Source organism: Astatotilapia calliptera, chromosome 7 (assembly GCF_964374335.1).
Source record: "Astatotilapia calliptera chromosome 7, fAstCal68.1, whole genome shotgun sequence".
NCBI classification, from domain to species: Eukaryota; Metazoa; Chordata; class Actinopteri; order Cichliformes; family Cichlidae; genus Astatotilapia; species Astatotilapia calliptera.
Window position 1 is genome coordinate 5,863,583 of NC_137428.1, and position 27,260 is coordinate 5,890,842.

At 39.2% G+C, this 27,260-nt stretch overlaps 2 protein-coding genes across 3 annotated transcripts in view; both read right to left on the reverse strand.

Moving 5' to 3' along the window:
* Nucleotides 1-13,645, reverse strand: part of LOC113025237 (TBC1 domain family member 2B) — a 62,429-nt gene extending 48,784 nt beyond the window's left edge. Inside the window, exons 1-9 of one of the 2 annotated variants that reach the window (XM_080304090.1) lie at nucleotides 13,162-13,645; nucleotides 12,410-12,497; nucleotides 12,194-12,301; nucleotides 8,347-8,539; nucleotides 8,116-8,241; nucleotides 6,787-6,910; nucleotides 6,448-6,517; nucleotides 2,724-2,838; nucleotides 2,451-2,568 (exon numbers count right to left, since the gene is read on the reverse strand). In XM_080304090.1, coding sequence (XP_080160216.1) covers nucleotides 2,451-2,568; nucleotides 2,724-2,838; nucleotides 6,448-6,517; nucleotides 6,787-6,910; nucleotides 8,116-8,241; nucleotides 8,347-8,539; nucleotides 12,194-12,301; nucleotides 12,410-12,497; nucleotides 13,162-13,304 — 1,085 coding nt within the window. In that variant the 5' untranslated portion in view covers nucleotides 13,305-13,645. The remainder of the gene's footprint in view (nucleotides 1-2,450; nucleotides 2,569-2,723; nucleotides 2,839-6,447; nucleotides 6,518-6,786; nucleotides 6,911-8,115; nucleotides 8,242-8,346; nucleotides 8,540-12,193; nucleotides 12,302-12,409; nucleotides 12,498-13,161) is intronic. The other variant, XM_026172771.2, reaches the window with a different exon arrangement.
* A 1,257-nt stretch (nucleotides 13,646-14,902) lies between these two features.
* olfml1 (olfactomedin-like 1) lies at nucleotides 14,903-22,973 on the reverse strand. Its single transcript, XM_026172772.2, has 8 exons — nucleotides 22,706-22,973; nucleotides 20,546-20,649; nucleotides 20,221-20,411; nucleotides 20,016-20,119; nucleotides 18,530-18,718; nucleotides 17,364-17,544; nucleotides 15,980-16,139; nucleotides 14,903-15,868 (listed from the first exon to the last, which is right to left on the reverse strand). Exons 1-8 carry the CDS (start codon nucleotides 22,829-22,831, stop codon nucleotides 15,712-15,714), a joined length of 1,212 nt encoding a protein of 403 aa, XP_026028557.1. The 5' UTR covers nucleotides 22,832-22,973; the 3' UTR covers nucleotides 14,903-15,711.
* Between the last annotated feature and the right edge of the window lie 4,287 nt (nucleotides 22,974-27,260).

A 27,260-nucleotide genomic window follows, 5' to 3' on the forward strand; every position in this document is an offset into this window, starting at 1 on the left:
AGAAATTTAAGAGGTTTATCCCTCAAAACTTTAAATACAATAAAGTTGCAAAAAATAGTTTACAACAACAGGAAATTTATTTTGAGTGTCTTCATAGTTTTATTTTGGAGATACAGCAATTTTTATATACTGCAGGAAAAACAAAAAACAATCCTATGATGCAAATTTGCAAAGAAAACAGCATGTGCATCATTTCACTGTGGGAAGTGTTACGAACAGCTGATAGGAACGGCAAAGCGTGTTTCTGGAATATTATGTTTTTGTTCCTGCAAGCGCTTTTTATGCAATTTTTGCAAAGCTATATGTGGAACGAAACCGTGACCGAGGACAAGTTGATGGCATCAGATGTAAGTACAACTCCTCTGGTTTCATATGCAAAACAAATTATTGCGCTAGCTTACACGGTTCAGGTTCTACAGGGATTTAAAAATAGTTACGCAAAACGGAGCGTGCTGCTCTGACCGGCTTTAAAGGGTTAACAATGACTTTAAAAAAATAATATAAAATAGTGTGCAACACCACTGAAGTTTTTTTTTACCTCTCTTTTCAACCAACGGCAGTCACTCTCCTCTCCAAATAACTTCTGCTTAGCTTTCCGAGCTTCCCTCGGGTCCTCTTAATCAGCGGTCTCCACCCTTTTTTGCGCCACGGACGGTTTATGCCCGACAATATTTTCACGGACCGGCCTTTAAGGTGTCGCGGATAAATGAGGGAGGGGCTAATAATCGGCTCAGTCATTTTTAATGATCGTTTAAAGCCCAGATCGTAATCGTGATTAAAATTCGATTAATTGAGCAGCCCTATGTACCGGTATGAAATACAGAAGCTGCTCCTTGACTGGTGATATAGGCTGTGTTTGGAGTCATTATTATAGCCTATGTCTGAGATGACAGCTGACTGACAGCCAAGTGTAGACAGACAGTCACATGAGATGGATGAGCCTCTCAACCACTCATTAATCAGAATGGCCTATGTGGCTGCATGACAACACCCATTTATACCATTCACAGAGCAGAAGAGCTGAGAAGCTTAAAGAAAATTAAGGAGAGGTTGAAGGTCTCAGCCCCTCTCCTCCTTCATTTTTGTCCCTCTTCCCCCCCCCCCAAAAAAAAATTAATAAATAAATAGAAAAAATAAAAAAATTGTACCATCTCTCCCAAGCCATTTCCCTCTCTGACCCCCCCATTCATCCCTTTTCCTTTCCCCACTTGCCCCCTTTCACTCTTTCTTCAGCAGTATCTTCCCACTGTAAGGAGATCCTGCCCTGGGAGACAGCCGGACCACTTAGTGTTGACTTCTGACCAAGCTTCTGCAATGATGCCAAGCAGGCAACAAGGACTTCTCAATGTGACGTGATGGCAGGCTGCCCACTGAACGCCAGGGCTAGAACAAAACGGGCCTGTCAGTGCTGCCCTTGATGCATGCTTTTACAAACTGCAGAAGAGGTTCACAGATGGATCGAAATGTTCTGTTTCTTTCCTTGTAACATAAAAGAAAACACAACTGATTGCTTTTTTAAGCGGAATGTAAGTTAGCTATAAATGTTACAAGTACAGCATGATTAAACAGTTATTAAGCTGTTACACTCAATAGTCCTGCATATTTGGTCCTTTCTAATCTACTTTGCAAGTCACTCGTGCGTATCTAGTACATATGCTCCATCTCTGGCTCATGATAAAGTGCTTTATCACTACCTGTGACACAGTTACACTTATAGAAACTACTTGGCTGCGTTGCCTCCATTTGTCCAGGGTCTACTTTACAGATCTTTGTCCAAGGTAAACAACCTTGGGTCCACACAGTGTCACCTGTCTACAATGAGAAGCACACAGGAGGGTAGAATTCAAGTAGCTGAAGGGAGCTTATCTATTAAAACAAATATGATAAACTGAATTTTAATATTCACTGTGCAGCTGCACGTCTCTCACAGACAGACTGTATACACAAACCCAGTGACCCTGCTGAGTTTCCATAACTACAGCTCCATGTCAACAAAACATGTCCGTCGGCATGTGACGTTTATATTCAGCATAGTGAGAGAGAGACAGAGGGCTTCAACCAAAAGCACCATGGGCTGCCATTGAAGAAACTAATTTAGCAGAAAGGATGTTTAATCCAGACATGGACGAAAACAACCTCGCCAAAACACTAACACTCTATTTTTCCTGGAATGCTTGATGTCAAACATGTCCAGTCTGATGAGCTGATTGATATTCATGAGCTGCCTGGAGTTTTATTTAGTGCCTAAAAACTGAGCCCTTGGCTCTGAGAAATGTGCAGCACATTGTACCCATGCAGCTCAAGCATGAGGGTGGTCTGGGAAAATATTAATGCATGAAAGTTAAAGACATGTGACAATGATAGATGTCAGAAATAGAAGGATAACTGTGCACTAATGCTACAACAGCAGAGCATTCAGAAAGCTCAAGCTCAAGTCTCATTTTACTTACACATCAACAGGTACTCTTAAGAGCAGGGGTAATATTGCTCCTTCATCCTTCAGGTCCATTAGTCGGGGCTCCAAGAGCTCAACAATGGTCAGAGCGGTACGGAAGACAGCTGACAAGCCTGTGGGAAGAAGTTAGAGCAGTAGTTTAACATTTTAGCAGTTTTTGCTTTTGTGCCCAGAATTAGATTAGAAGATCACTTTTACTGTCATCTTTACTGAAATCTGCAGGCCAGCAGCCAGTTACCCAAGTGAAGTTCTGTGACTGTGCACCCACCGTGTAGAATGATGAGATCCCAGACAGCCAGAACAGAGTCCCAGCAGGGCAGGGAAGTGAAAAGGGTCAGGAACCACGGCATCACAAAGTGGACTGACAAGATTCCCACTGACTCCTGAAGGGAGGATGGAAAAAAAAAAAAATCAGGAAGGACTGATTTGGCATGACCCTTTAGTACTGATTGCCAATTTCCTTACTGAAAAATCCTTCCACTACATAAAATGATAACAGTCATACAAGGAAATTTCCCCTTGTGGGACTAATAAAGGTATATCAAATCAAACTACGCAACCTTGCAAAGGCTTTTTTGGTGTTTTCCTGTAACTATATACTTTAAGAAAGAACACACACTCTGGTTATTTTATGACAGTGTGGCATTCAAGATGCCTCCTGGCTGTGTGTGCTCAGGTCTGGTGTGTGCAGCACAAGTACAAAAATCTGTTTACAGCTGGTTTGCCTCGACTCTGATGAACAGCTCTACTACAAAGGAAATGCTGACCCCTGATCTCTAATAGGCTTCTTCTGTTTGGAGAGGAAAAAACTGCCTACAATAAACCCCTGGTGTGTGTGTGTGTTTTGCCTTCAGAGACAATTAATCAGCACAAATGGTATCAGTGAATAAATTTATGGTGGTTCTCAAACTGAGGCTGGCCACACTAATGGAACAGAGTCACTGCAGGTGGAGTGTGGATGACACAGGAAAATACAGAGCGAGACTAATTTGAATAAGTATACTTTTGTAGGGAAAACAAGACCTTGTTGATGTTATTTGTTGTTCATTAGTCATCTAAATAATGAATTCTTTTTTTTTTTTTTTTTTTTTAAATTGGTAAACTCATGTATATTGATTTAAAAAAAAAAAAAAAAAAAGACAAAAAAGCCCCCCCAAAGCCCACAGCGGCCGGCATAGGCCATGGTTTACAGCAACAACAAGAGAACAAGAGCTGTGCATAAGCCTCAGATGACGACTTAAAACCCGAGCTACTTCAACAACCTCCAACAAAGCACTGCAGTCTGCAAAATACAACCAGGCCACGAAGGAATGCTGCACAGAAAGAGCAAGTGACGAATGGAAATTGACGCAGCTACACGGTAGAAAAGCAGAGCATTAAGCAACTAGTTAACAAGCACAACCTAAGATAAAGCATCCTTGGCAGGCAATATCTGTAAGGTTTATTATACAAGACAATTGAGTGCAGGCTACTGAAGACTTATGAGGTTAAGTGACTTTAATTTAACAATGAATAAAGTATTAAACAGTTGTGATATACTTTTACTTAACATTTCTGGGGTAAGCGCTACTACTTTTGCGCTTACATTTGACTTGCACATACAGAGTTTATATGGTTGGAAAAGAAAGATCTAAAACACCCTTCACTTTGTTTGCACTAATAAAAATGCTGCTGCCTTCAAGCTGCAATCACAGATAAAGCAGTATTCTGTAGTTGGTTTGCTATATTCTCATGAATATCATTATTGCAAATCTGAGCCTAGATACAGACATTTTAAAAATGTCTAGTGTAGTATGTGGTACACAGAATAAACTGACATCTGTAAAGAAAAGCTCAAATGAAAAAAAAAAAAAGTACAATCTGTGGTTCACTAAATGAAAAAAGTGTTACTTGTTCAGTAACAGTAGGCTTGGTGGCAGAAATCTGCACAGCTGTAGGTCTTTGCCCCGCCTAAAGTCACTCATTTTACAACTTTGACAAGCAACGAACCAACAGACTGAATGGGAAAGGAGGCCCAACTGATGATGGAGACATTACAGGGCCTCAGCTTGCAGATGAATCATTCATCACATAGCTGTATCTGGTCTCAAACACAAATGTGTGTATATACACATACACACATTAAAATCTTTCGGTTATTGTGGTTTTAGCAATGCCATTTAGATTCCCCAAATAATGCCAGCAGAAACAAAGGCACCCAAATAAGCACCAAGTTTTCAGTGTTTGCTTATATCAGGGTTCATACGCATTTTTCCTGTCAGGTCCTGTTATGCAAACACTTAAATTTGTCTGTTGTCTCAGTGGCTGATAGTGCCCCACAGGCCTCAATGTGAACTAGAAGCCATTTATAATTTTTAAGTTGTTTAATGTGTAGGTGCTCACAATAAACAGATTTTGAGTGAAAGCCAGGGAACTTCAATAGCAAAGAAAAGTGGCTATTCCCATTGCCCATATTGATCAGTCCCTCTTATTACCATTATTTGCTTATGCCATAAGTTGGCTAGTTAAATATCGGACTAACATTTAAAGCTTTCACTTGAGTGAAGTAGCTCACATTACTGCTACTGCTAAGTAATGTTAGCTTACAGCATATTCCATATATCACCATGCCTTAACTAACTACTATAATAGCGCTGCCATACTGCATCACACTCAGTGCATTTCAATCATTTCTCCAGCAAGTTTGATAGCTAGCAAAATAATAATAATAATAGTTTTAAAAATTAGCATGTGTTATGTATGTATACTTGAAAATCATCTCATCTGTCATGTGACTCAAGAGTACAAATTCCACCAGTGTCGTTTTCTATCAAACGCTCATTAAAACAGCAACGTCAAGTTTGTGCACTCATCCCAGACTGTCCGGGGGGAGGGGCCAGGTGGCGCATTGAAACAGACTGACGATGCAGAGGTGCAAGGCGGCCCAGGCGGAGGAATTTTGCTTTACACTTTGCGACTCATTTAATTTCTCTATCTGATAAGAAAACTGCTTGGTCAGATAGTTATTTGTGGTGAATGAAATAAGGTTTCAAGCACGTTTAAGCACCACATCTGAAATTCAAGCACTTTTCAAACCTTGAAAAGACAATATTAAAATTTAAGCATTTTCAAGGATTTCAAGCACCCTGTTATATTCTCAACTCTAGCTGCTAGTTGTAAAAACAAACATTTTACTGTGAAATGGAATATTCATCTGATGGCAAAAAGCACCATGTGTCTGCTGCACAGAATACAAAGTGTTGCATTAATATAATTCACTTATATGATCACTCTACTTAGTGACAAAGTCAGAACAGCTGTGTATCTCTTCCTGATTCTTATAGATGACAATGTTTTGGTCCACTGTAATTAGGGAGCATAATTGAATGGACATTACATGGGCAACTAAATTCAAATGTCCTGACTTCTAACATTTTACTAGTTCTGCTTTGTTTGTAAAAATCCGAATTTGGTTCTAACAACTCTTTCAGCATGTTTTTGCATGTGTAAAAACCCATTAACAATAACTGTATACAGACAGTTAAAGCTTGTGTCTAATACACATTTTAAAAATACAAAATTCTCTAATTTTCAGGCACAGCATGGGGCCAATTTAGGGCTCGAATAATTCATAAACAATCCTGTAGTAATGTTAGCAAAAAGTTCACAACAAAACTCTGCTCTAAGCAGGGTGTTTAATGTTTCATTCTGTAATTTTATTCATGTTGTTTCTTTACCTTGAGATGTGTAAGGATGTTCATGCAGAGACAAATCTACCTATATAACAGTTGCATGTCTCTTTGTATTGGTGTGCCCTCTTGTGGGCACAACAGGACACTAAATTGTCCCCCCCTTTAAAATAATGTGACTTTTGGGCATCCCTAAACTGAAACAAATTACTTCCAGGATTTTTGTAACTCAGATAGCAATTTAACAAAAATTAAAGTTTATCATCCAACTTTCATTGTTTGCAGAAACCCAAAAAGTGAAACGCGGAAAGTAAAACGACTCACCATGTGCTTGGAGAGCTCAGGCTTCCTGTGTTTTAAGAACTGGTCAAACACCTTTACCTGGTGCTGCACCCTAATCAACAAGAAGAGAAAAAGCCAGACAGTTTAGCAGATCACAGACACAGAGACACACAGGGACACACAGGGGCACCAAAAAAAACAAACCCCAACAACAAAAGGTTTGTAATGATCGTTTCATGATAACCCAACTATCAGATAAAACTGAATTTTTCTTTTCTTATCCTTAATTTACATCAGTTATATCTACACATAAACCACCCTCTGGTTGTATTTTCTTTGTATTTGTATAAAGGCCAACAATAAGAACTGAAGTTTTCTTACTTGGTGAGACTAAGGTCAAGCATTTCACCCAGATATTTGGGTTTATCCAACAAAGCCACCAGAGCCCAAAAGGCCTCCTCCTCCCCCAACTCCATCAGCAGCACTGCTGCTATGTAGGACATCCCTGTAAAATGCACACACATTTTTTCCTGGATGAAGCACAGGGTAAAAGGTAGCATTAATATGGTTTGTCAAGAAAAATATACACGTGTTTATAGGGGTGCTCAAGATCCAGCTAATCACGGGTGTGTGTCACCACATTCTGCACAGGCAAAGAAAGAATGTTGCTGCTTATGATCTCTGTACTGTGCTAAATCATCAGACATCATGTAAATAATGTTATACATAGCATATAACTGAAAAATTTCAGACACATGCTGTGTCTATCCTCAGGTTTGACTTGCTTTGACTGGATGATTAGTCTGACATCAGTTAATTGTTTTCTTGCTGCACAATGACATTGTCAAGCGCACCAACACCGACAATGAAACTGGCCATAAATAAATTTTTCTCCCACCCATAAATTTTAAAAGACATTCAAAATAGGACTTCTAGAATATATAATGTCATGCAGAAGATCACTAGAAACCATTGTTCATAAAGGGCCATCAAACAACATTGTTTTCTAATAAACATTTCCCAAACAAGATACAAAATGTAATTATGAGTATTGTCTATTTGGTGCAGATAACTGGGATCAGCTTTCGGTTATATAAGATTTACAAAATAACAAATGTTCTCTACAGTTTTACACTAAGCAGTATTCTTACAGAGACAAAATTAAAATGCCATTCTAACCATGATGTTATATATTTAAGAAGAAAATTGGGAAGACAGAGAAAAGGTGATGGTGATGTTTCAGAATTCCAAAACAAAAAAGCAGGTATAAAAGCTTATGTAGTTATTTCTGCAGATCTTTAGGTTTTAAGACTAAATTATTCTAAAGTGCATCATGACAGAAATGTGCAATTAATACAGGAAAAGATATTATTACCGAGCTATTTTTAAAAACAACTTGACCAGCGTCAACTCTGCTCTGTATTAAAAGGTCATCTACCTCCATCAAGTGGTCACATGATGTACTGCAGGTATCTATAGAATAACTGAAGCAGCTTTCAAAAAAAGTGTGCTGACTGATGAGGGAGCACAGTGTTAGGTTTAAATCTCCCACAATATGTAGCATAAGACCAATAAAATGTTTCTAATTTATTGATATTATTTGCTGTGTAGCACAGGCAGACAAAAGGAAAGGGTACCACTATAGTATATCCAGTTAAAATGCAGGGAAGTGAAAACATGCACAAACAGTTCAGTCATTCGTCCCATTACCTTGGGTGTATCCAACCTTTGGGTTGTATTTGGCGCAGGCGATTAGGACCCTGAAGAGTTTCGCTTGACCCTCGATGGCCTCGGGACTTTCTCCCATCAAGGACCGATGAGTAGGGAAGGAACGCTCTGTTGGCATGGACCATTTCAAATGAAGTGCATTACTTTTATTTGTTTCAGCTACACATGGTGCAACATACAGAAACACTATGTAAAGTGAGTGTCTGAACTCACGAAGGTCCAGGGCGATTTGTCTGAAGAGTGTGATGTCATCGACAGAGTAGCGGGGCTTTGAAGGGCTGGTGGACTGTTGACGGTTTAAGCCCAGGTTGTTCTGAGTGTCGCTCAGTGTAGTGATTGCAGACAAGATGCCGTATTCACTGACTCCCAGGTCGACCAAAGGTCCTCGCACCTCAGACAAACATGTCTGTTGAAAAGAATACAACATATACTCTGGCTAGAAATCCATCAATAACATTAATGGTTGAAGGAGAAAGACACTAAATGCATGCAGAGTAACATGGATGAATAAAACTTCAATGAAACTGTGGCATTTGAACGCATTGAGGCTCTACAGAGCAGCTGGGTTAGGGTATTAAAAAACAGGGTGTTAGGTAAAGAGCGTATTGGCTCAAACATTTTAAAAAAGTTCAGTTGTTATCTTATGTATATTGTTTATCCATGAAATTGCATTTCAGTGGATACAGCAGGGTCTTTATGTTCTTCTTTATTGACTTTAATAAATGAAATTCACATCTAACTACTGAATTTGCACTAAGCAACCTTCCGGTTATATAGGAATATAATCAGAATAAAACCAGCTGGCAGCCAGTTGACTCGAGTCATTCAGACTGATGGCAACATGCTGGCAATCTGTCTGAATATATAAATTAAAGAGCAATTATTTGCAAACCTTTGACAATCTCTCTAATTCTAATTTCCAATTCTAAATTGGCCAAATGTTGTCTGTTGCTGTGTGGTAACCATGCAACAGACTGGCTACCTGTCAAGTGTGCACCCCGACTCTCAGCATACGACAGCTGGGGTAGGCTCCAGCAACCCTGAACTGGATAAGCCGAAGAAAATGGATCAATGAAAGTTACAAAAAAATTCCCCCCAAAAATGACTAGGCAGTAGACTTGTAGTCAAGACCGCCTAAACCAAGACAACACCAAGACCAGAGAGTATCAAGACCAAGACCAAGACAAAGTCGAGATGAGACCAAGACTGAGACCGAGACAAAAAAAAGTCTTTAAACTGCAGCCAGATGCTGCTTCGTTTACGGGTGTCAGGCATATTTATGTGTTTTTGCGATACACTCGCACAGCCCTCCTCACTGCTGTCTAATGTCTCACTCACTCACTGAGGGGACAGACACACGCTCCACTTGACTGTCGCGTCTCTCACCCTCTCTGTTTTTCACATGATGATATTATCCTATATCCTCGCATGTGATTGGCCACATTATGGAGGGCTTGGAGCATAGCGGAGCCACTGTGTGAGAGCTGAGCAGCGAAAGGAAATTAAGTGAGGAGCCGGCTCTCGCTCAAGGGGAGTCGACTCTTCTGATTCACTACAAAGCACTCTAAGCACGGCTCTTAGAGCTGGTGCTTTTGCGCATGACACATTATAAAACATTACGTTGTGTGTCATGGATACTGTTGACTGCAAATCTCCCGACCACTATGTTGAACTGAGACAGCAAGACCAAGACAAGACCGAGGGATCCGAGACCAAGACAACACCAAGACCATGTAAAATGGTCTCGAGACATCCAACTCTACTTGGCAGCCACAGATTTATTTATTTTTGTGTAGATGCAAGGACCTTGCTGACCTATTTTACTTGTTTGACTGAGCTTTTAGCACTCTCTGACATAGAAGGTAGGTATGTCAAACTAAGTATGTTCAGTGTTGGATGCTTTTCCCCCCCCCTCGTTGAATCAATTTAATGCAAGTTTGTGTAACTAATACTATTTCAGGATGGTGGTGCAAGAGATAAGCCCTCTTGTTTGTATTATTCTCAGAGTACTTTAAATTATTTAATAAAACACTGATATTTGGTGTATCTGTATCGATACAATATCACCATGCAAAATATGCAAAACTATGTTTTACAGACTTTTTTCAAACACCACTAGTGAATCGACCAGAGAGGTAATTAACAAATACATTTTTCTTATTTGGTATTATGTTGCAAGTAAAGAAGGGAGAAGGGGAGAGATATTTTCTCTCTCCCCCCCCCCCCTTCTCAGTTATTTTTGGTTAATTAAGTGAGATTCAGCAACTACAGGCTGCAGGTCTCTAGGCCTGTGCTTAGCTAACATTATCGTTAGCCAAGTTATTGTATGATGCAGTCCTACTGCTTAGTGTTACAGGAAATAACACAGCTACTAATGTTGGCTAGTTAACATTACTTAATTGCCAAATTGGGTTTGATTCAGCAGATGTAGAACTTATCCCCTTCTTTGCAACTTCATCTCACGAGCTGTTCACACATTTTTGTTTCACTTGAATTCATACAGTGAAGTTGCAAAATTATTCTTTTTTGTGCGCTTCCAGGCTGCCACTGTTTCACATAAAATGTTTTTCAAACAGTAACTACTGTGTGGAAAACTTGGAGCTGCTCCCGCAGTGACACACTGCAGTATCAGTACAATCTGAATCTGACATATCATTGGAAAAGCACATGGGTTTCAAACCTGTGACACTGCACGTAATGTGAAGGTACACAAGAATTTCTCATTCATGTCCAGTTGGGCAGAAACATTTCTCATCCATTTTCCAAGGTTGCAGAAATTTCAAAAATGACTAAAAACGAAATAAGTGCCCAGATCTCATGGGAGTATTTGTAATTTATTTTCAAATAAAAAGTATAAACCATCCTAATATTTAGTCAACACATCTAAAATCTGAAATGAGGGGATTTTTGTTGTTGTTTTTGTTGTTTTCTTTGGCAAATTGCCAGCATTTTTTTTCCAAGGAAGACTAATCAATGGTTCAATGACACAACTAAAGTTAAATGGTAGCCAAATTCTTTTAAAATTCCTGGTCAAAACGGATAGATTGAAAAAATATACGGAATCGCCACTCTTGGAGGATGTTTATTCAACTTTTTTACTTTGCAGCAAATAAAGAAATCAAAAATATGTCTCAAAACTATTTCTGTTTAAGAGCTGAACATTCTGGCTTCACAAAACAAACCTAAACCATATTAAATTCACTTATTTTAATTAATAGCATGTTTTGTCCTTCTCTACATCAAGTAGATGAAAAAGAAAATTATGGAATCACATTGCAAATAATACTTGCAGAAACCTAAATATGTAAACTAGTCTGTAGTTTGCATGTGATTTAAAGGAAGCTCATCAAGAGAGTTCCCAGCTGAAAAAGCAAAGAGCTATAAAACTGAAACGAAAACCAGCACTCACATGCACACAGAAGAAAATAAGCTTACAGTGAGCTAAAGAGAAACAATCCTGGGCTGCAGTTGAAAGCGATGCTCACTGATGAATCATCAATCTATATTGGCCAAGAGATGATGCTCATACTTTTGTCTGGTACTTTTGCACCGATTGTGAGAAGGAAAAAAGGGACTTTCCTCCACTCATGTGACAAGGGGTTGATGCCAGATAAAGAGCCAGAGGAGATGGCAAGCATGACATCAACACTAAACTCAAAGCTCATAATTTGGACACCTTTTCCCTTTCCTTATTGTAAAATATATTTGGTGAAGATGAAGTTACTTTTTTAGGGTGACAATGCACCTTTCCACAAAGTGTTAACTCAGTGACATGGCCAGCAGTCCTGATATCAGTCTGACAAATATTCCCCCCCTCAATATTGCGCAATTCCATCTTTTTGCTCAATCTATAAAAATATGCCATATAAATTATATTTGTTTAAGACATGTTCCATGAAGCCAGAATGTTCCACCAGTAAATAAAAAGCAAACAAAGCAAACATGGAAATACTTTTTTACAGCGGTTGTACACCGTTGTGGGCAACTTTATGATGACAATTCAGTGTTAAAGTGTGCAGCTTTGCAATGTCATTCTTTTGGATGTCACATGGTATATTACCTGGTAGTTGAAGTCACTGGCATCTCTCAAAATATCAGTGGTAAGCAGGCACTTCCATACTCTGCCGCGCAGGCTTGGAGGGATACCCATTTTGATAAATCGCTCAATCTGAAAACACAGCAAGAGTGCGAAGAAAACAAGCATGTTCGAATGGTTGCCAAATGTGCAAAACACAAGATTTTCATCAGTGCTTTTTGTAGTTTATACAAGTCTTACTTGGCTCTTGCAGATAAAGCTGGCTCCATTCCAGTAGCTGAGCAGCTCACACAGCTCTTTCACCCTCACTGAGCTCAGCTGGGGGTAGCTGATAGACAACACAACATGGTGAGCTTGGGCTGATTCATCAGCTTTTTCAATCAGACAGATAGTGTCATTTTCAGTAATTCTAAACTCTGGGCTTTAAGTGCTCAGTGTCTGGCAAACCATGACTGCAGCTAGTCAGAGTGTAATACAATACTCACTGAAGGAAGTATTCAAGTAGAGATTTTTGCATTTTCATTATCATTTCACGTGTATGACGTGTGGACATGTAAGCCTGCAAGGTACACCTGAAATAGTTTTTAGCAGAGTAGCTTTGTCTAACATTATAAATATTCCGCTTAACTCAGCTTTTCTTGTTTGTTTCAGCAACTTGTTGAACTTAGATTCTATTTAATAAATGGATCAATACAGTTGGCGATAAATAATTTAAAAGACTTTAACCTTATTAATACAACGAGGTTTACACTTTTAAGGACAAGATAGTTAGAAACTCTTAAAGCCGACAGCTAATGTTACCACGACTATAACTTACTGAAGTGATTAGTTTACTTTAACAACAAGATTAAAATCATACAGTTAAAGAACACAGTTGAGACAGTGAATACTGAAATAACTGGCGTTTAGGAGTAAATGACTCGGGTGAGGAGCATAATAAGCCAGGCTAGTTGCTTAAACGGGAGCTAATGTATCGTGAACCTGTTCCGCACCTGTAATCGTGACACCGGTGATGAAGTTTCTGGTCCTTTTTTTTAGTGAGAGCAAAGCCGAATTCATCAAAACGCAAATTCTCACTGCGCCTTTTAATTGTTGAACTCCTCCTGGTGACGTTGGTATTGCTTCTCCGCTTCATGGTGATGAGAAAATCCTTCGAACACTACTTCATCCGTTCCCAAAAAGGAAAAGTGAAATTCACCGTCCAAATGATTTCTTGCCGCTGCAGTCAAAGTAACCGGCCGCTCTGGAACCGCCCCCTTTCCCTACGTCATCTCCAACCGAAAATGGGCGGGTAAATCAGAAACTTTGAAATGAGTGATGCGAAAATGCTCTAAATCTATATGACTAAACATCAAACAACAATATAATTCTTCTAAGATAAAGAAGCTTAAGACCTGATATATATAGTGAAATGTGACTTAACAATAATAATGCACTGAAGCAAACGCAGTATTCGAATGTATCTGGTCAGCATGGAGCTGATTTTCACAGTTCTCCACCCTGGGGTCAGGCCCTTAAGGGTCCCCGAGTACACCTGTTAGGCCATGTGATAATTAATGGGGAAAGCAAAAAAAGAAAGAGCAAAGTTCTTGAAACTTCTTGAAAATGGTGGTTTATTATCAGTATTTTGACTTTGACTTTTTGCAAATAAATGAAATATATTTATTCTGTCACAGTTAATTATTACTATCTTTTACATCACCATTTTCTATCACGTTTAAAACAAGGGAAATGAAGTAATCCACTCTGAGACTTTAATGCAAAGGGGACACAACGAAGGTAAACGTATAACCGGTCATAACCAAGAGAGGGCGCTGTCGCACTATTTACATCTGATTCACATGCATTTCCAACCATCTCAGCGCACTCACACTAAAAGTCACAAACAGTTCAAAATAGAACCTTCATCTATATCAAACTAATAAATAACGTTTGTTGCAGATTATGGCAACACAATCTGTAAAAAGCAGATTCCACAATTTATGTGTCGTATTGAAGTTTTAGTCTAGTCTTACTGAATGCCTGCTGTACTTTGAGGAGAACTGGATAATGTAAAAGTAAATCCTCTTAAGATTCTGATTTTAAGAGCATTCTACAAGAAGATGCAAATGTGCAGAGAATGAATGCAGCATGCACTCTGGTTCTGCGTAAACTGAGAACATTATTCTTTGATGTCTTGATGCATGCTCAATCATAAATGCAAGGAAATCCCAGAAAGCTGATTCTCTTCAGCTGGACGATGCGTTTTCAGTGGGAGACACGTTTCATCACTCATCTCAACACTTACATGAACTGAATCTGCTTTTTGGCATAATGTTTGATGTCGATGAGAATGTGTAGTGTAAAGGAAATGAGAGTTTCCAGCACTATTTTGTTACTGTTTGCAGAATATACAATGTTGACATTTGGTTGTCCTTTCCTTGCTCTGCCTCCGCGAATCTTCACTCCTCATTGTCTTCAATACTGATTTAAGTAGGGTTTTTTTTTTGTGTAATTCTACTGTGTTCAAGTGCAATAAATAAGCTTTACAATACTACTATATTAGCAACGTATACATGAGGGATTGGAAGATTTTAACAACTGGGTAGACTGTTGACCAACTTCAGCAATGAAATAATGCCAACATTTTTGGGAGAACTCAGCTATTCAGCTGACAGAGACATATTCTACGTTACATATTTCAAACAGTTTTTAAGATGGAATTCATCATTCTGAAAAACATACTGAAAACCCTGACATGTAAATGCTCTTTATTGTGTTGCTACAAAGTATAAAGTACAATGCTTAAAAAGGCTTCAGTTAGACATGGAATTCATTTCTATAACCCTTCACAGTGATAAAGGCAGCATCCATTGCCAGCAAAGGAGCACTAAACAACAGCAGATTATAAAATACCCTATGATTAGCTTTCCTAGACGTGCTTTTTTTTTTTTTTTTTTTTTTTTTTTGCATGATTTTCAAGTGATAATAGAGATTTTAATACAGGATGCAGAATTAACCAACACATTCTCACACCCCACTCATCACACACTAAAACTTGTTCTGGAATTGCCTCTTGTCATATTTTAACACTGGGGTGCCTAGTTGATATCAGCAAATCAGTATAGGGTCAGAAATTCGCATAAAATAGCATGCATTATATATGTTGGCACAGTTAATGGCAGTTTTGAGTTTAAATGCAAACTTTCTATTTGAATTTCTGCTTTTTTGCCTCATAAAACTTTTCTCTAAATATAGTGATAACATCGTTATGGTGAGGTTTTTTGATCACAAAAATCATAAAGTGTAAATCTTATATTTTGGTAAACCAAGACAGAAAACAACCCTGTTTTAGGTTAAAATACATCTTTCCTTGAACTACACATTAAAATTAAACATTTTAAAACATTTCTTTGGTTACCACATCTTTCAACAGCAACAACACCAGTAGAGCAATTTTTCTTGGGAATGTTGAATAATTACACTTAAGGGGTACCCAGTACATTACAATGCGAAGCAGCTATGTCCTCAACAAACATCAGTATATTAACACTGTTGTAATATTAGTCTGCAATGACTTGGTCGTTCTTGCGTGTCTCCACTTTGTAAATCGTCTGGTAGCCGTCATCCCAGGCATACAGCTGCTTGTCTCCGGGGTGATAGTGGATGCTGCTATGGCTGGTGTAACGTTTCGGGAAGAACATCACAGGACTCTCATTGCTGCACAGGGAACGGGATGGCACAGGGAAAAGAAAGTGGTTTGTCATGTAGATACTGTATGTATGTATGCAGGTGTATACTGTGCATGCATGTGCATGTGTACAAGCCAACCTGTGAATGGTGTCATGGATGTCATAGAGACACTGTATGGTGGAACGTCCTCCATAGCGTGTGTTGTAGACCACATAAAGGGTGCCACATATTAGGAAAGCTCCTTCAGCGTCATGGCTTCTACACTGTGTGTCCCACACAGACTCTACTGCCAAGGTTCCTAACATATAAAGAAACAAAGCTGGACTGAATGGATATATGTTCTTGCTTTATGTAAGTGGCGAGATCAAACCATAGAGGGTACAAAAGATGGATTTACTGCTCTGGGCAAAAGTTTTGAGTCACCAGTCATTTCCCAAAAAATATGCAATACAGGTGCATTTATTAAATTTACATAGTATATAGGAAAAAATAGAGTTTATGCAGTTCTTATAGTTTTAAAGCAAATATTTGCTGTGACCACAACACAGCCTGAACTCTATGTTAGGGAACCCTTCTTGCTATTTTTTTAAGTAGTCTAGGGGAATAGTTCTCCAGGCATCTTGAAGGACATTTGATGTTGGCTGCCTTTTGTTATGTTCTCTCTCAAGATTATCCCATACTGCTTAAATAATGTTTCTGGGCTCTGGGAAGGCCAATCCATGACTGATAGTGTTGCATTGTGTGTTGTTCTATCCAGGTATGCTTTTACTACATTAGCAGTATGTTTGGGATCATTGTCATGCTGAAAAATGAAGCCAGTTCCTTTCAGATGCTTTACAGATATTATTGCATGGGGAATCAAAATCGTGCTACTTTTATGCTTTGATGAGACCATTTATGGTAATGATAAACTGCACAGTAAATGGGTCAGTTGCAGGGCCAAATGCATTTCTCAGGTCCTGTATCAGGTCTTTACCAGAATTTTTTCCAATTTTTTTAGTAATCACTTGCAATAGCTGTTGTTTTTTTAGCCTTTCGTGTTCTTTTGACCTCCACTTGTCCAAATAAATAATTAAAGCACTCCTTTGAAAACTGTTAGGAGCAAGAACTAGAATGAGTGAACAAGCAGCCCATGTACAGAAAAACTTTGAAAGACCTTTAGATCTGTATAGTCCTCCTTTCTGACTTGTTGAATGACCTGAGAGCATAAACGCATAAGTTTTTAAAGAGCAAATAAGGTTATGCCTGTTTTCCCGTACATTTCGCCTCCTGTTGCCCATAAAAAAAGTTTTTTTTTCTAATACAGCCTACGGATCAGAAACCACTCTGATGCTTGTTTTATTATATATATATATATATATATATATATATATATATATATATATATATATATATATGTATATATATATATATATATATATATATATATATATATATATATATAGAGAGAGAGAGAGAGAGAGAGAGAGACTCAAAACCTTTTTCACAGAACTGTGTATGTGTAGCAGGAGTAGTACTTTACCTATTTCCAGTTTGGTGATGACCAGGTTTCCTCCATACTCAGCATCTGCATGGATGACCCAGAGGCCAAGTTCATCAACAGCCATGTCCAGGTAAGTGTTAGGGTTCAGACTGTAAACAGGCATATGACCAGCTCCTGGAAGAAGCATGCTGTCCACCACTGTGCCATTCAGCAGGTCTACCTTTAGGAATTTAATTGATATGAATGGACATCATTATAGCATAGAGGGCCTTTTGTTTAAGTCACTTTATCTAACCACATAATTAGATTGAGTAACTACTGAAAGTATGTGAACAGTGGTGTGCTATTTTAGTCACTTTATTAGCACAGAGTTGGAGGGTACTGCATGTTGAAACTGGACTAAGATAAAAGTTAACGTTAGCATGCTAACAAGCTTACAAAAGATTCATTTCAGAGTAGCATTTTTGAGGCGATTGTTGTTGTGATTTGGTGGTATATAAATAATAATAAAATGAATTGAATATTAATGTAGACTCTATTTAATTTTGGTGACTAGTACTTGGCTTGTACAAACCAAAGGCTTTAAAAATCCCAGACAAGCCAAGTACTATCAAAATGTGGTTACTTTATGTACTACTTAAAGAAGGCTTCTGTAAGAAGAAAAAGAAAGAAAACCAGTGCACACATGAGCGACCTTACACAAATTAGCTGTGTTAGCAATGCTCCCATGTCAGCTAGAGTAGGTCAGAATCACTTGCATGGCAATGAGAGGGACACCACATTGCTTACTATTTACTATTAAGAAAGTGATATTAAGTACAACTGAGGCAAATATGACATTCCTCACAGACATGTATTATATTTGTGATTAATGGAATAAAATACTGGAAATTCTTCAAATCCCCCTAAAGTATCCTGACAAAAGTCTTTAGCTCTACTGGAACAAAACTGTTTTCTCTGCTCACTGACCTCAGTTGACACAGAAGTGAAGGAAAGAAAACAAGACCGACTCCTCAGTGACTAAGCTCCCTGTTATGAAGTCTCAAACTGGTAAACTGCAATTGTATCCAGGAACTGTTGCCAAGCGACATGAACAACTTTAATCAACCCCTTTTGTACACAGAGTGCAAATCAACACAAGAATGCCTTGATGTGAAGTACACATGAACAACGTCACATTCATGTTTGCTAAATCACTTACAAACCTTCACTATTTGGTTTGTTGTATCTGCTTTGTGGTAGTAGAGGAATCCATTGTAGACCACATGACCCGATCCTTGCCAGTGGAAAGGCAGCTGCACCACCTTTGCTGGAGATGAAGTCCTCTCTGTGAAGCTTTGCAGGGAAACGTACTCAAGCATGGTGTCGTTACGAATTCCGCTGAGCAGATAAATCTGAAAGATTTCACATTGGGACAAGCTGAGATTTTGCAGCTCAGCTTTATATTCTATTCTTTACAATAAACTGTATAAAAAGGCTGTTTTAAAAAGCTTTTAGCATTTTGGTTGGCATCATCTTAAGTGTTTAGAGCCAGAAAAACTACTTTTGCACAGAAAAGTTTGTTTATTACCTAAATCTAGTAAGTGTGGTTAGTAATGTACATCTGCAGGGTGCATGTGTGAACAGCCGCAGACACTGTTTTATTCTAACTAACATTTAAATAAAATCATAGAATTTTACTCACTTATAAAGTTTGAAAAGACTTCTTGGACAGTCTGTTAACACACCTGATCATGCAGCTGTAAACATGTTCATTTAAAGCACTAAATTTTGCCACTTTAACACAGCAGTCCATGGGAATTGTCTCACTTTTGGAACAAGCCTCAATTGGCCAAACAATAAACTGCAGTCTGGCCTCAGCTTTTAAGTTCAGCTCCAGAATATTGGGCAGGTGGTTTTATTCTGTTGGCCAATCTTATATAGCTACAATACACCCACCCATTTACATCTGGGTGGAATTATTAATTATTAGGAGCTCCATAGTTTACACATTTGCCTAACAAGCCAAAGATTCCTGGTTCAGTCCCAGGAGGAATTCCTAAAGCACTGGCTAAATGTAGCTTTGTAATTATTAAAGTTGTGAACTATTATTTAGTCACTTGCTCACTCACTGCAAGCAAAGAAAACATACATATTTAACAGAAATACCGAAAAATTAGCATCTTTGGGAGCTGTTTTTCTGGCTCCCTGAAAAACAGAGGTCAATTTTCTTACCCTGCTGAACCATATTTTTTGTCACTAACTCCTATCAGGAAATATCTGGCTCTTCAGATACAAAGTGACAAATGTTACAACAGCTAGTGTCAAACTTGAAAGGAAAGTGAGAGCCAAGGGAGTAAAATTATGCATTATAAAACCAAATGATCTGAAGCTGAGCTCAAAGATGTTAAAATGTTTTGCTGAATGGAGGGAAGCTGCTCAGTTGGTAATAATTGTATGTGGTTTTATCACCTTAAGCCAGCCATTTCCATCACAGGTGGTCATCTGATAACAGCTGATCCAATCACATAGGACAAAATAGTCCAAAAAGCATGATTCATTTTGATTATTCAGAGAACAGATCAGTGAGTGTCCATTAACAGAGCGACAGTGAGAGAAAGATAAACAGAAGAGTGCAGCTCAGAAGGAAAGACAGCTTTACCTCTGCTGCAAACAACCAGTTATTTCATCATCTATAAAAAAAGAAGAGACCTTGGCTGATCCTTCCGAGGGGTCCTTGAACCAGGAACCATAGGTGTCTCCTGCCTTCTTCACAATCTTGAGAGACTTGATTTGACTCAGACCAGTGCTGCAGTCTGGAAAAAGCACAGAAGCAGGAATGAACATTTTGTTGTTTCTTTCTATTTTCCAAACTTATGTTATGTGGACCTTTAAATATCTCGTCTTATTTAAGCACCGTTTTGCACTTTGATCTTGGCTTTCCTTTTCAGTAGGTCGAGTTCTGCCGCTTTTATCTGCTGTTCCAGCAGTGCCTCCTCCATCTCAATTTCAGACTGACTGGGAATTTTGTTTTCCAAATATTCCAGCTCTCTCTCCATCCGGTCTACACGTACAGACATGCCGTCCATCTGGCTCTTCACCTCTGATCTGTACAGCAAAACAGCGCTTATTTCATGAATTTCATTCAGTTTCTCAGAAATTTGTCATTATTTCATTCACTTTTCATTTAAATAGTGTGTACTGAGAGAAACTTTGTAAAGGAGATCTTTCACATATGTTACCTGAGAACACTGAGTGTAGACAGATAACCTCTGATTTCACTGGAAAGGTCAAAGGTTCTTTGGGTGACGCTTGTGGTGCTCTGCTCACACTGATTCAGGCGTTCCTGGTTTCATGAGAAAAGGAGTTAAAATGAGAATATTTAGTTTGAGAACTGATGGAACCTAAAAAGGTTCACGTAAATTTTACTTGGTCAGGAACAATACCACAAAGTCTTGCTCCACTCATTCTGTACATTAATAGCACTTGATGCATTGCTTTGTTTTTAAGTTATTGCATTCACAAGAAAAGTTGACCTCTCACTGTTCATGTCACCCACCCACCCGGCCGTCTGCCAGGCAGGGTGACAATACCCCATCGGCCCTTTTACGGCTCAGAGGTAAAAACTGAACTGTAGCCTCCCACTGTGATGGGATCTAGTTTGATGATCACTTGTTCCCTTAATGGAAGGTGTCACAAAGTTTTTCTTAGCATTCACCTCTATTAAGATGAAACACAGTGGACCACATCATAGTGGTCTGTTTAAGCATGACAGTGACCTCAGCCTCAGGGCATGGAGGCTTACTGAAGGTTTAATGAAAATCAAAATGGTGTGAATTCTCTGCTATTGCCTACACAGTCACCAGATCTCAACCTTGTTTGGAAAACATAGTGTTAGACAGGATTCACCACCACTGCCATCAAAAAACCAAATGAGGAATATCTATAGAAACACTTTATTGTCTTGATCCCAGTTTCATATTCTTGGTTTCACTGTTTTAAGTCATGATCAGGGCATTCCTGTTTATTTTTGTTTTGTGTGGAAATAGTTTTTTTTTTGGAAGGGTCTGGGAGTTGGATGGTTTCCTTCACACCTGATCTGCTGCTCTTCATGTAGCGGGCAGTATTTCAGAGCGCCGTGTGCAGCAGATCATCGCCAGATTGTCTTCACCTCTTCGGTGCCCACCAGCCGTCAGCTGAACTCAACTCAAACGGTCCTTGATCTCCAGCCTTCTTTCCTGGTGATTTCCAAACGCTTTTCGGAACCAGAAAATCGTGCCCTCCTAACCACTACCACCTGCCCACTCTCTGCCAAACTCCCCAGTGCCCTGGATTGTAGTATGGACTCTTCCTTCCTGGTTATGGAAATATCACAGCAAAAGTAAGGCTGAAGACTTTGACTGCCTGCTTTGGGATTCATTCACTACCACTCGCTTACACTCTCTCTCCTCCACAGATTGCACAGTTCACCCCCGTTTTTTGTCAGAGCAAGTTTTGTGTTTGTTGGATTTCTGGATTCCTGGTTTGGTTTTTCTTTGCTAATAAACTGGAAACTTTATCGTGACATCATTTTGTGTTTGAGTTCAGTTTTTGCTTTTATAGTTATTCCAGAGATGAGTTTCAGTTTTGCAGCCCTGCCTTTTGGCTCATGTCTTGATTTCTATTAGTAGTTTTCAGTTGCCCTTAATGTTGCCTGTGTCTAGCCTCTGTGTTTATGTCTTGGTTCTCCTGTGCTCACTTGTCTGACATTTTGTTAAGTGTTAGTGTTCATGTCTGGGGCTTACATCATATGTTGATTTAGTTGTGTTTCTGTTCCCCTCCCTACTTTTTTCTTTCTTTCTTCTTCTCTTTCTTTTACTTGTACAGGGTATTCTCTCCCTCTCGCTCTATGACAGCTGGGGCTGGCTCCAGCTGTTCTGTAATCCCACACTGCATAAACAGTAAGAATGATGGAACTGGCATAATTTGTATCTTGACAGCCTCCAGCCAAACACTCTTTAACTGCACAAGTTCACTGATCAGTCTTTTCTCTATTTGCTCCAGTTCTGCAAAACTTCTGGATTTTGATAACAGACTAAGCTAGTACCTGAAAGTCCTTCAAAATGTAGTAAACCCACCATAATGAGACATGTTGTATTTCTATAGATTGGAAAAACATACTGACTGATATTTTTTGTTGCCTCATATAGATTTCCACAACTCTAGATGATCAGATTATGCAGTAAAGAGGAAATTTTCTGAACTGAACTGCACCATTCAGCAAAATGTCAAAGCAAAGTGAGTAACACTACAAACAGCAGTTAATAAGTGGGGGCTGAGTCTATGCTCTTTGTGTCTCTGACCTCGTGCCAGATGCACATACATGTAGTTGACGTGAAACAGAAGAACCAACATCAGCTTACCTCCATCTGAGCCAGTCTCCTCTCCAGGTACTGGATTATAAAGGCATCCTGAGACGAGCTTTGGCTCTGGACTGAGCCCACGATCAGACACAAAGATACGAGAAAGAGGGGAAGCATGCCCGACATGACTAAAACTCAATAAGTCTGGCCAGAGTAGTCAGCCCAAGTTTCACTGCCTCTGCAGCTGCAGGGAAACTTTAGTCTTTTTGTTTCTGAAAAACTTGTCAGTATTAATGAGACCACTTCCTGTATTTCCGGAGCACTCCTGAAGCACAGAGCTCAGTAAAAGTTCTCCAAAGTGAGAGCATACAACAGTTTTGCTGTGTTAAAAGCAATCCCAGATTCCGTAAGTGACTGAATTCTTCTTCTTCTGCTTTATTCAGGAAAAGTTGTTGCTCCAGAACGTTCTGCCTTGTTCCTCTAATAAGTTGTTGCTACACTGGGTTTTGGATCCAAGTGAACCTCACCCACGGTCCCTCCCAGTCTCTCTCTCTTCTAGTTGCTCCGTCTACCTCTCTCGCCCACCCTTCTACACTCTGTTTTTTGTGCATTTAAGGTATGAGAGAACCATCCAACAGAGGAGGGGGAGAAAGAGAGACAGTGAGCGCTAGAAATAACCCCGACAGTTTATACCCCATTGGTCAATCCAACATTTTTTCCATTGTAATACTCTCCAGATGGCCCACTGACACGTCCTCAGTTCTCCCACAGAGCAAACCATGACCCAATAAAGTTACCAGTTGGATATATTAACCAAATCAGTGCTCTATAACCTGTCTGTAAATATTTCTGAAGTATGAGGACAACCGCCATTTATACTAAACTCATTCATAAACACACAAATTGTATTTTACAGGCAGGATTTACAGGCTTTATTTGAATATACTGATACAAAACAATAATTACAAAGTTGTCTTTTAATTTCCATCTACTTATTGTTGTCAGGGGGGCTGGAGATAATGCCAGCTACCATAAGAGGAGAGGCAGGTACACCCCGGACAGCTCGCCAGTCTAACACATAGAGACAAACGACCATTCACACCTATGGAAAAATTTGATTTACCAATTAACTGCATGTCTTTGAACTGTGGGAGGAAGTCGGAGTACCTGGAGAGGACCAACACAAACATGGGGAGAACATCCCCCAACAACTCCACACAGAAAGTACCCGGCCAGTTGCTGGAATCAAACTCAGGATCTTCTTGCTGCTAGGAAACAACCGGGGTTTTAACATTGGTAACATTTTTAGCTCTCAAACAAAGATATTTTTTGTGTCCTTGGGCAAGACACTTCACCCGTTGCCTACTGGTGGTGGTCAGAGGGCCCGGTGGTGCCAGTGTCCGGCAGCCTCGCCTCTGTCAGTGCGCCCCAGGGTGGCTGTGGCTACAATGTAGCTTGCCATCACCAGTGTGTGAATGTGTGTGTGAATGGGTGGATGACTGGATATGTAAAGCGCTTTGGGGTCCTTAGGGACTAGTAAAAAGTGCTATATAAATACAGGCCATTTACCATATGTGAAAATATGTCAAAATAACAAATGTGTTTTGTGTTACAGGGATATCTTGTGGTGATAAAACACGAGCCAACTAGCACCATCACCTCCAGTCTCATAGAACTGCTTTGTTTTAGCATAGCTTGAACCCCTGACCCTGTGCCATGCTTGGTTGCACACTGCACATGACATACCTTTTACAATCAGCCAACGATTGGAGATCTGGTCGCTACAGGGGTCCAGAATTACAAGGCTTATCCATTGTCATGCAAAGGCAGCCACTGAGGGGCCACATTCCTGTGTACTCCTACTTTGCCCAGCCTCCAATAAAAGGGGAGGTTTGCTGCAGGAAGGGGATCGGGTGTACAATCTTTGTCAAATCAAATATGCAAATCATAAATAAATAAATCCAACCAGATGTAGGCAGATGATACTGTGACCCTTTAAAGATGCAGCTGAAAGATGAAGAAGGAGAAAAAGATACAGCTGTCACATAGGCCATCCACCCATCCATCTATCCTCTTAACTGCTTGTCCATTTTATAGTCACAGGGAAGCTGGAATGTGTCACAGGTGCCACTGAGCAAAAAGGAAAGGTGCACCCCACACAGGCTGTTAGTGTATCATCAGGCACCATGTAGGTCATGCTTTGGATCATTTCTAGGCTGTAGCAGTCTTTTGGTGATGATAAATATAAAGACAAGCTCCTTGCCCACATTCTGAAGAAATGAAGGAAAGTTAGGTTAAAAACAAAACTTTGAACTCTTTCACGCATTACAACTTAAAAAAAAAAAAAATCAGATTCTGTACAGAAAATAGAAGTAGCCACCATTACATCACATTTTAGCATCATGGCCATCTTATCCTCATGACCGTATTAGGACGAGAAGGCGGAGTGTTAAGTTATCAGCCAATGAGCTTTGTTACCAAGATGCTTTTATAGATGGAACACACAGATCGCTGCCAATTAGTAACAAAAAATAAAATACTTGAGTAACTGAAATCACCAAAATCGAGGGCTCACTGGTTGCCAGATAACTCCATGAAAAATGCTGTAAAACTCATTTGCACCACAAACACGTTTGAGATTAGCAAATGTGAGGCACACAGTTAGTGGCTACAGGTGTCTGTGTTGAGATCTACCTAAACAGGTGAGTTATTTAAAATAAAATAAAAAATCACTCCAGATGAATACGAAGGATGGAAATTAGCTATAAGCTAATTAGCTGTAAATTGGGAGTTTTGGGGATTAACTCACTTTTGTAGCCAGCCTCACTTCTGTATTGGCTTCAATTTTCTTTACCCTCAATTGTTAAAATTACGCTATAATTATATGTCATTAACATTTCCTGATGTAAGTGCTGCTCTGGAAAACTTTAAATCAATGCCACTTATCATGCAGACATATTAATGATAAGCTTTTAAGACATCTTCCTTTAAGATATCTTACTGTGTGGTTCCAAGTTTAAACTATTTCAGCTGCGAGGTTTCTGCCCTTGCTCCCATCCCTGTTGATCCATGTAATATTCTGACTGATTTAGGTCCAAATGTTATCGCTGCCAGATAATTCTTGCTTAGCTGCTGTTTTTCCACAAGTCTCCATTGGCTGCCTTTCAGAGGCACGTGAAACTGTTTTCTTGGCTTTTGTGGTGACAGACAACATCTGGCTATCAGCTTTCTCAAACACCCGATCTGGGCTGCATGGAACGCAGAGGTCTGGTTAGAGTATCAACTACATGCGAGCAATAAAAGATGATAGAGGAGAGCTTTCTAACATGTTAAGACAGAAATTTTTTTTTCTACCCAACCTATTTGTGAAAAAACACCAACACTATATCATGCTGTCATCATTACAGGTTTTAACCATGAGATGGCGCCACATCATAAAAAGAATACACACAATACTACAGCACAGTACAACCCGACAGTAGGCACTGGCCCTTAACACCACACCCCCATGTCAAACACCCACTCCCCCCACCACTTCACCTGTGGTCTATAATAACAGCCTGCTGCTAAATCCTCTGTGTGGTGCAGTGGTAATAATGAGGCTCCTACTCATTGCTGTGGTTACCACGGTTTTTGGGGGCTTGCATGCTGTAAAAAATAAAACATTGCCCATTAGTGACTCCAAATCATGGTTTATTGTTGCATGTCTATAGGTCACAAGCACTTTAACAGCTTTTTCTTTCTTGGATGGTTCCATCTGGAATATCTTAAGAGGTATACTCTTCGTTATCTCAAAGAGAGAAGTTATGATCAAAATATAAAAAAATTACACATAATCAACTCAATCTCATATTGTAAGAGCTTTTTGCTATTTATTCCTTCCTAATTATTATTATTATTTTTTACTGTTAACGCTGCATGAACGATTTGACAAATTACCTATCATATATCGTTCACTGTTTCATCACTAGTAATTTATTTCAGCAAAGACAAACACTGTCATTCACTTTATTGGAGTGTAACACAGTGAAGCGCTTAATTATTTGAAAGGATTATGTAATGCTTTCGATTTCTTCTTGCCCTTTGTATGTACCTCTACTGATATATTCTTTTATTCTTGTTCTATCATTTTTCTATTTTTTATTTCTGTACAGCACTAAAGTGCTTTAGAAATAAAGTGAAAGTGAAATAATTATTCAGGATCTCTTTCACCTAATATTACCCCTGCTGAACCCACATTATAGGCAGATATGAAGATTCTTTTATTACATTTTTAAATCATAATCAGCTTTTTTGACTTTTTTTTGTACACATATATGATACTGGGCTCCAGATGTTTCTTAGCTCTCATTGTCACATAACAATGCATAAAAAAAACTGACAACATGACACAGACAATAACAACAGGCATAGCATATTTAGTTCAATGCTGGAATTTAATCTTTTTTAAAATTAGGTATGTGAGGTGAAGTAAGGTAATGGTTCTTGCCCTGTTTAAGTGGATCTCATTTCTCTTAACCACGACTTTATAATCTTCTGGTTGTGCACGACACATTCGTGTGGGCCCACACAGCCCAACCACACATAAACACACAATGCGATGTAACCTCATGAA

Coding starts and splice junctions, on each gene's coding strand:
- olfml1 (XM_026172772.2), bottom strand. CDS start 22,831: ATGTCGGGCATGCTTCCCCTCTTTCTCGTATCTTTGTGTCTGATCGTG. Junction 20,120..20,220: donor CAAGATCAAAGTGCAAAACG/GTGCTTAAATAA, acceptor TGCTTTTTCCAG/ACTGCAGCACTGGTCTGAGT. Junction 18,719..20,015: donor CCTCGGAAGGATCAGCCAAG/GTCTCTTCTTTT, acceptor GAAATCTTTCAG/ATTTATCTGCTCAGCGGAAT.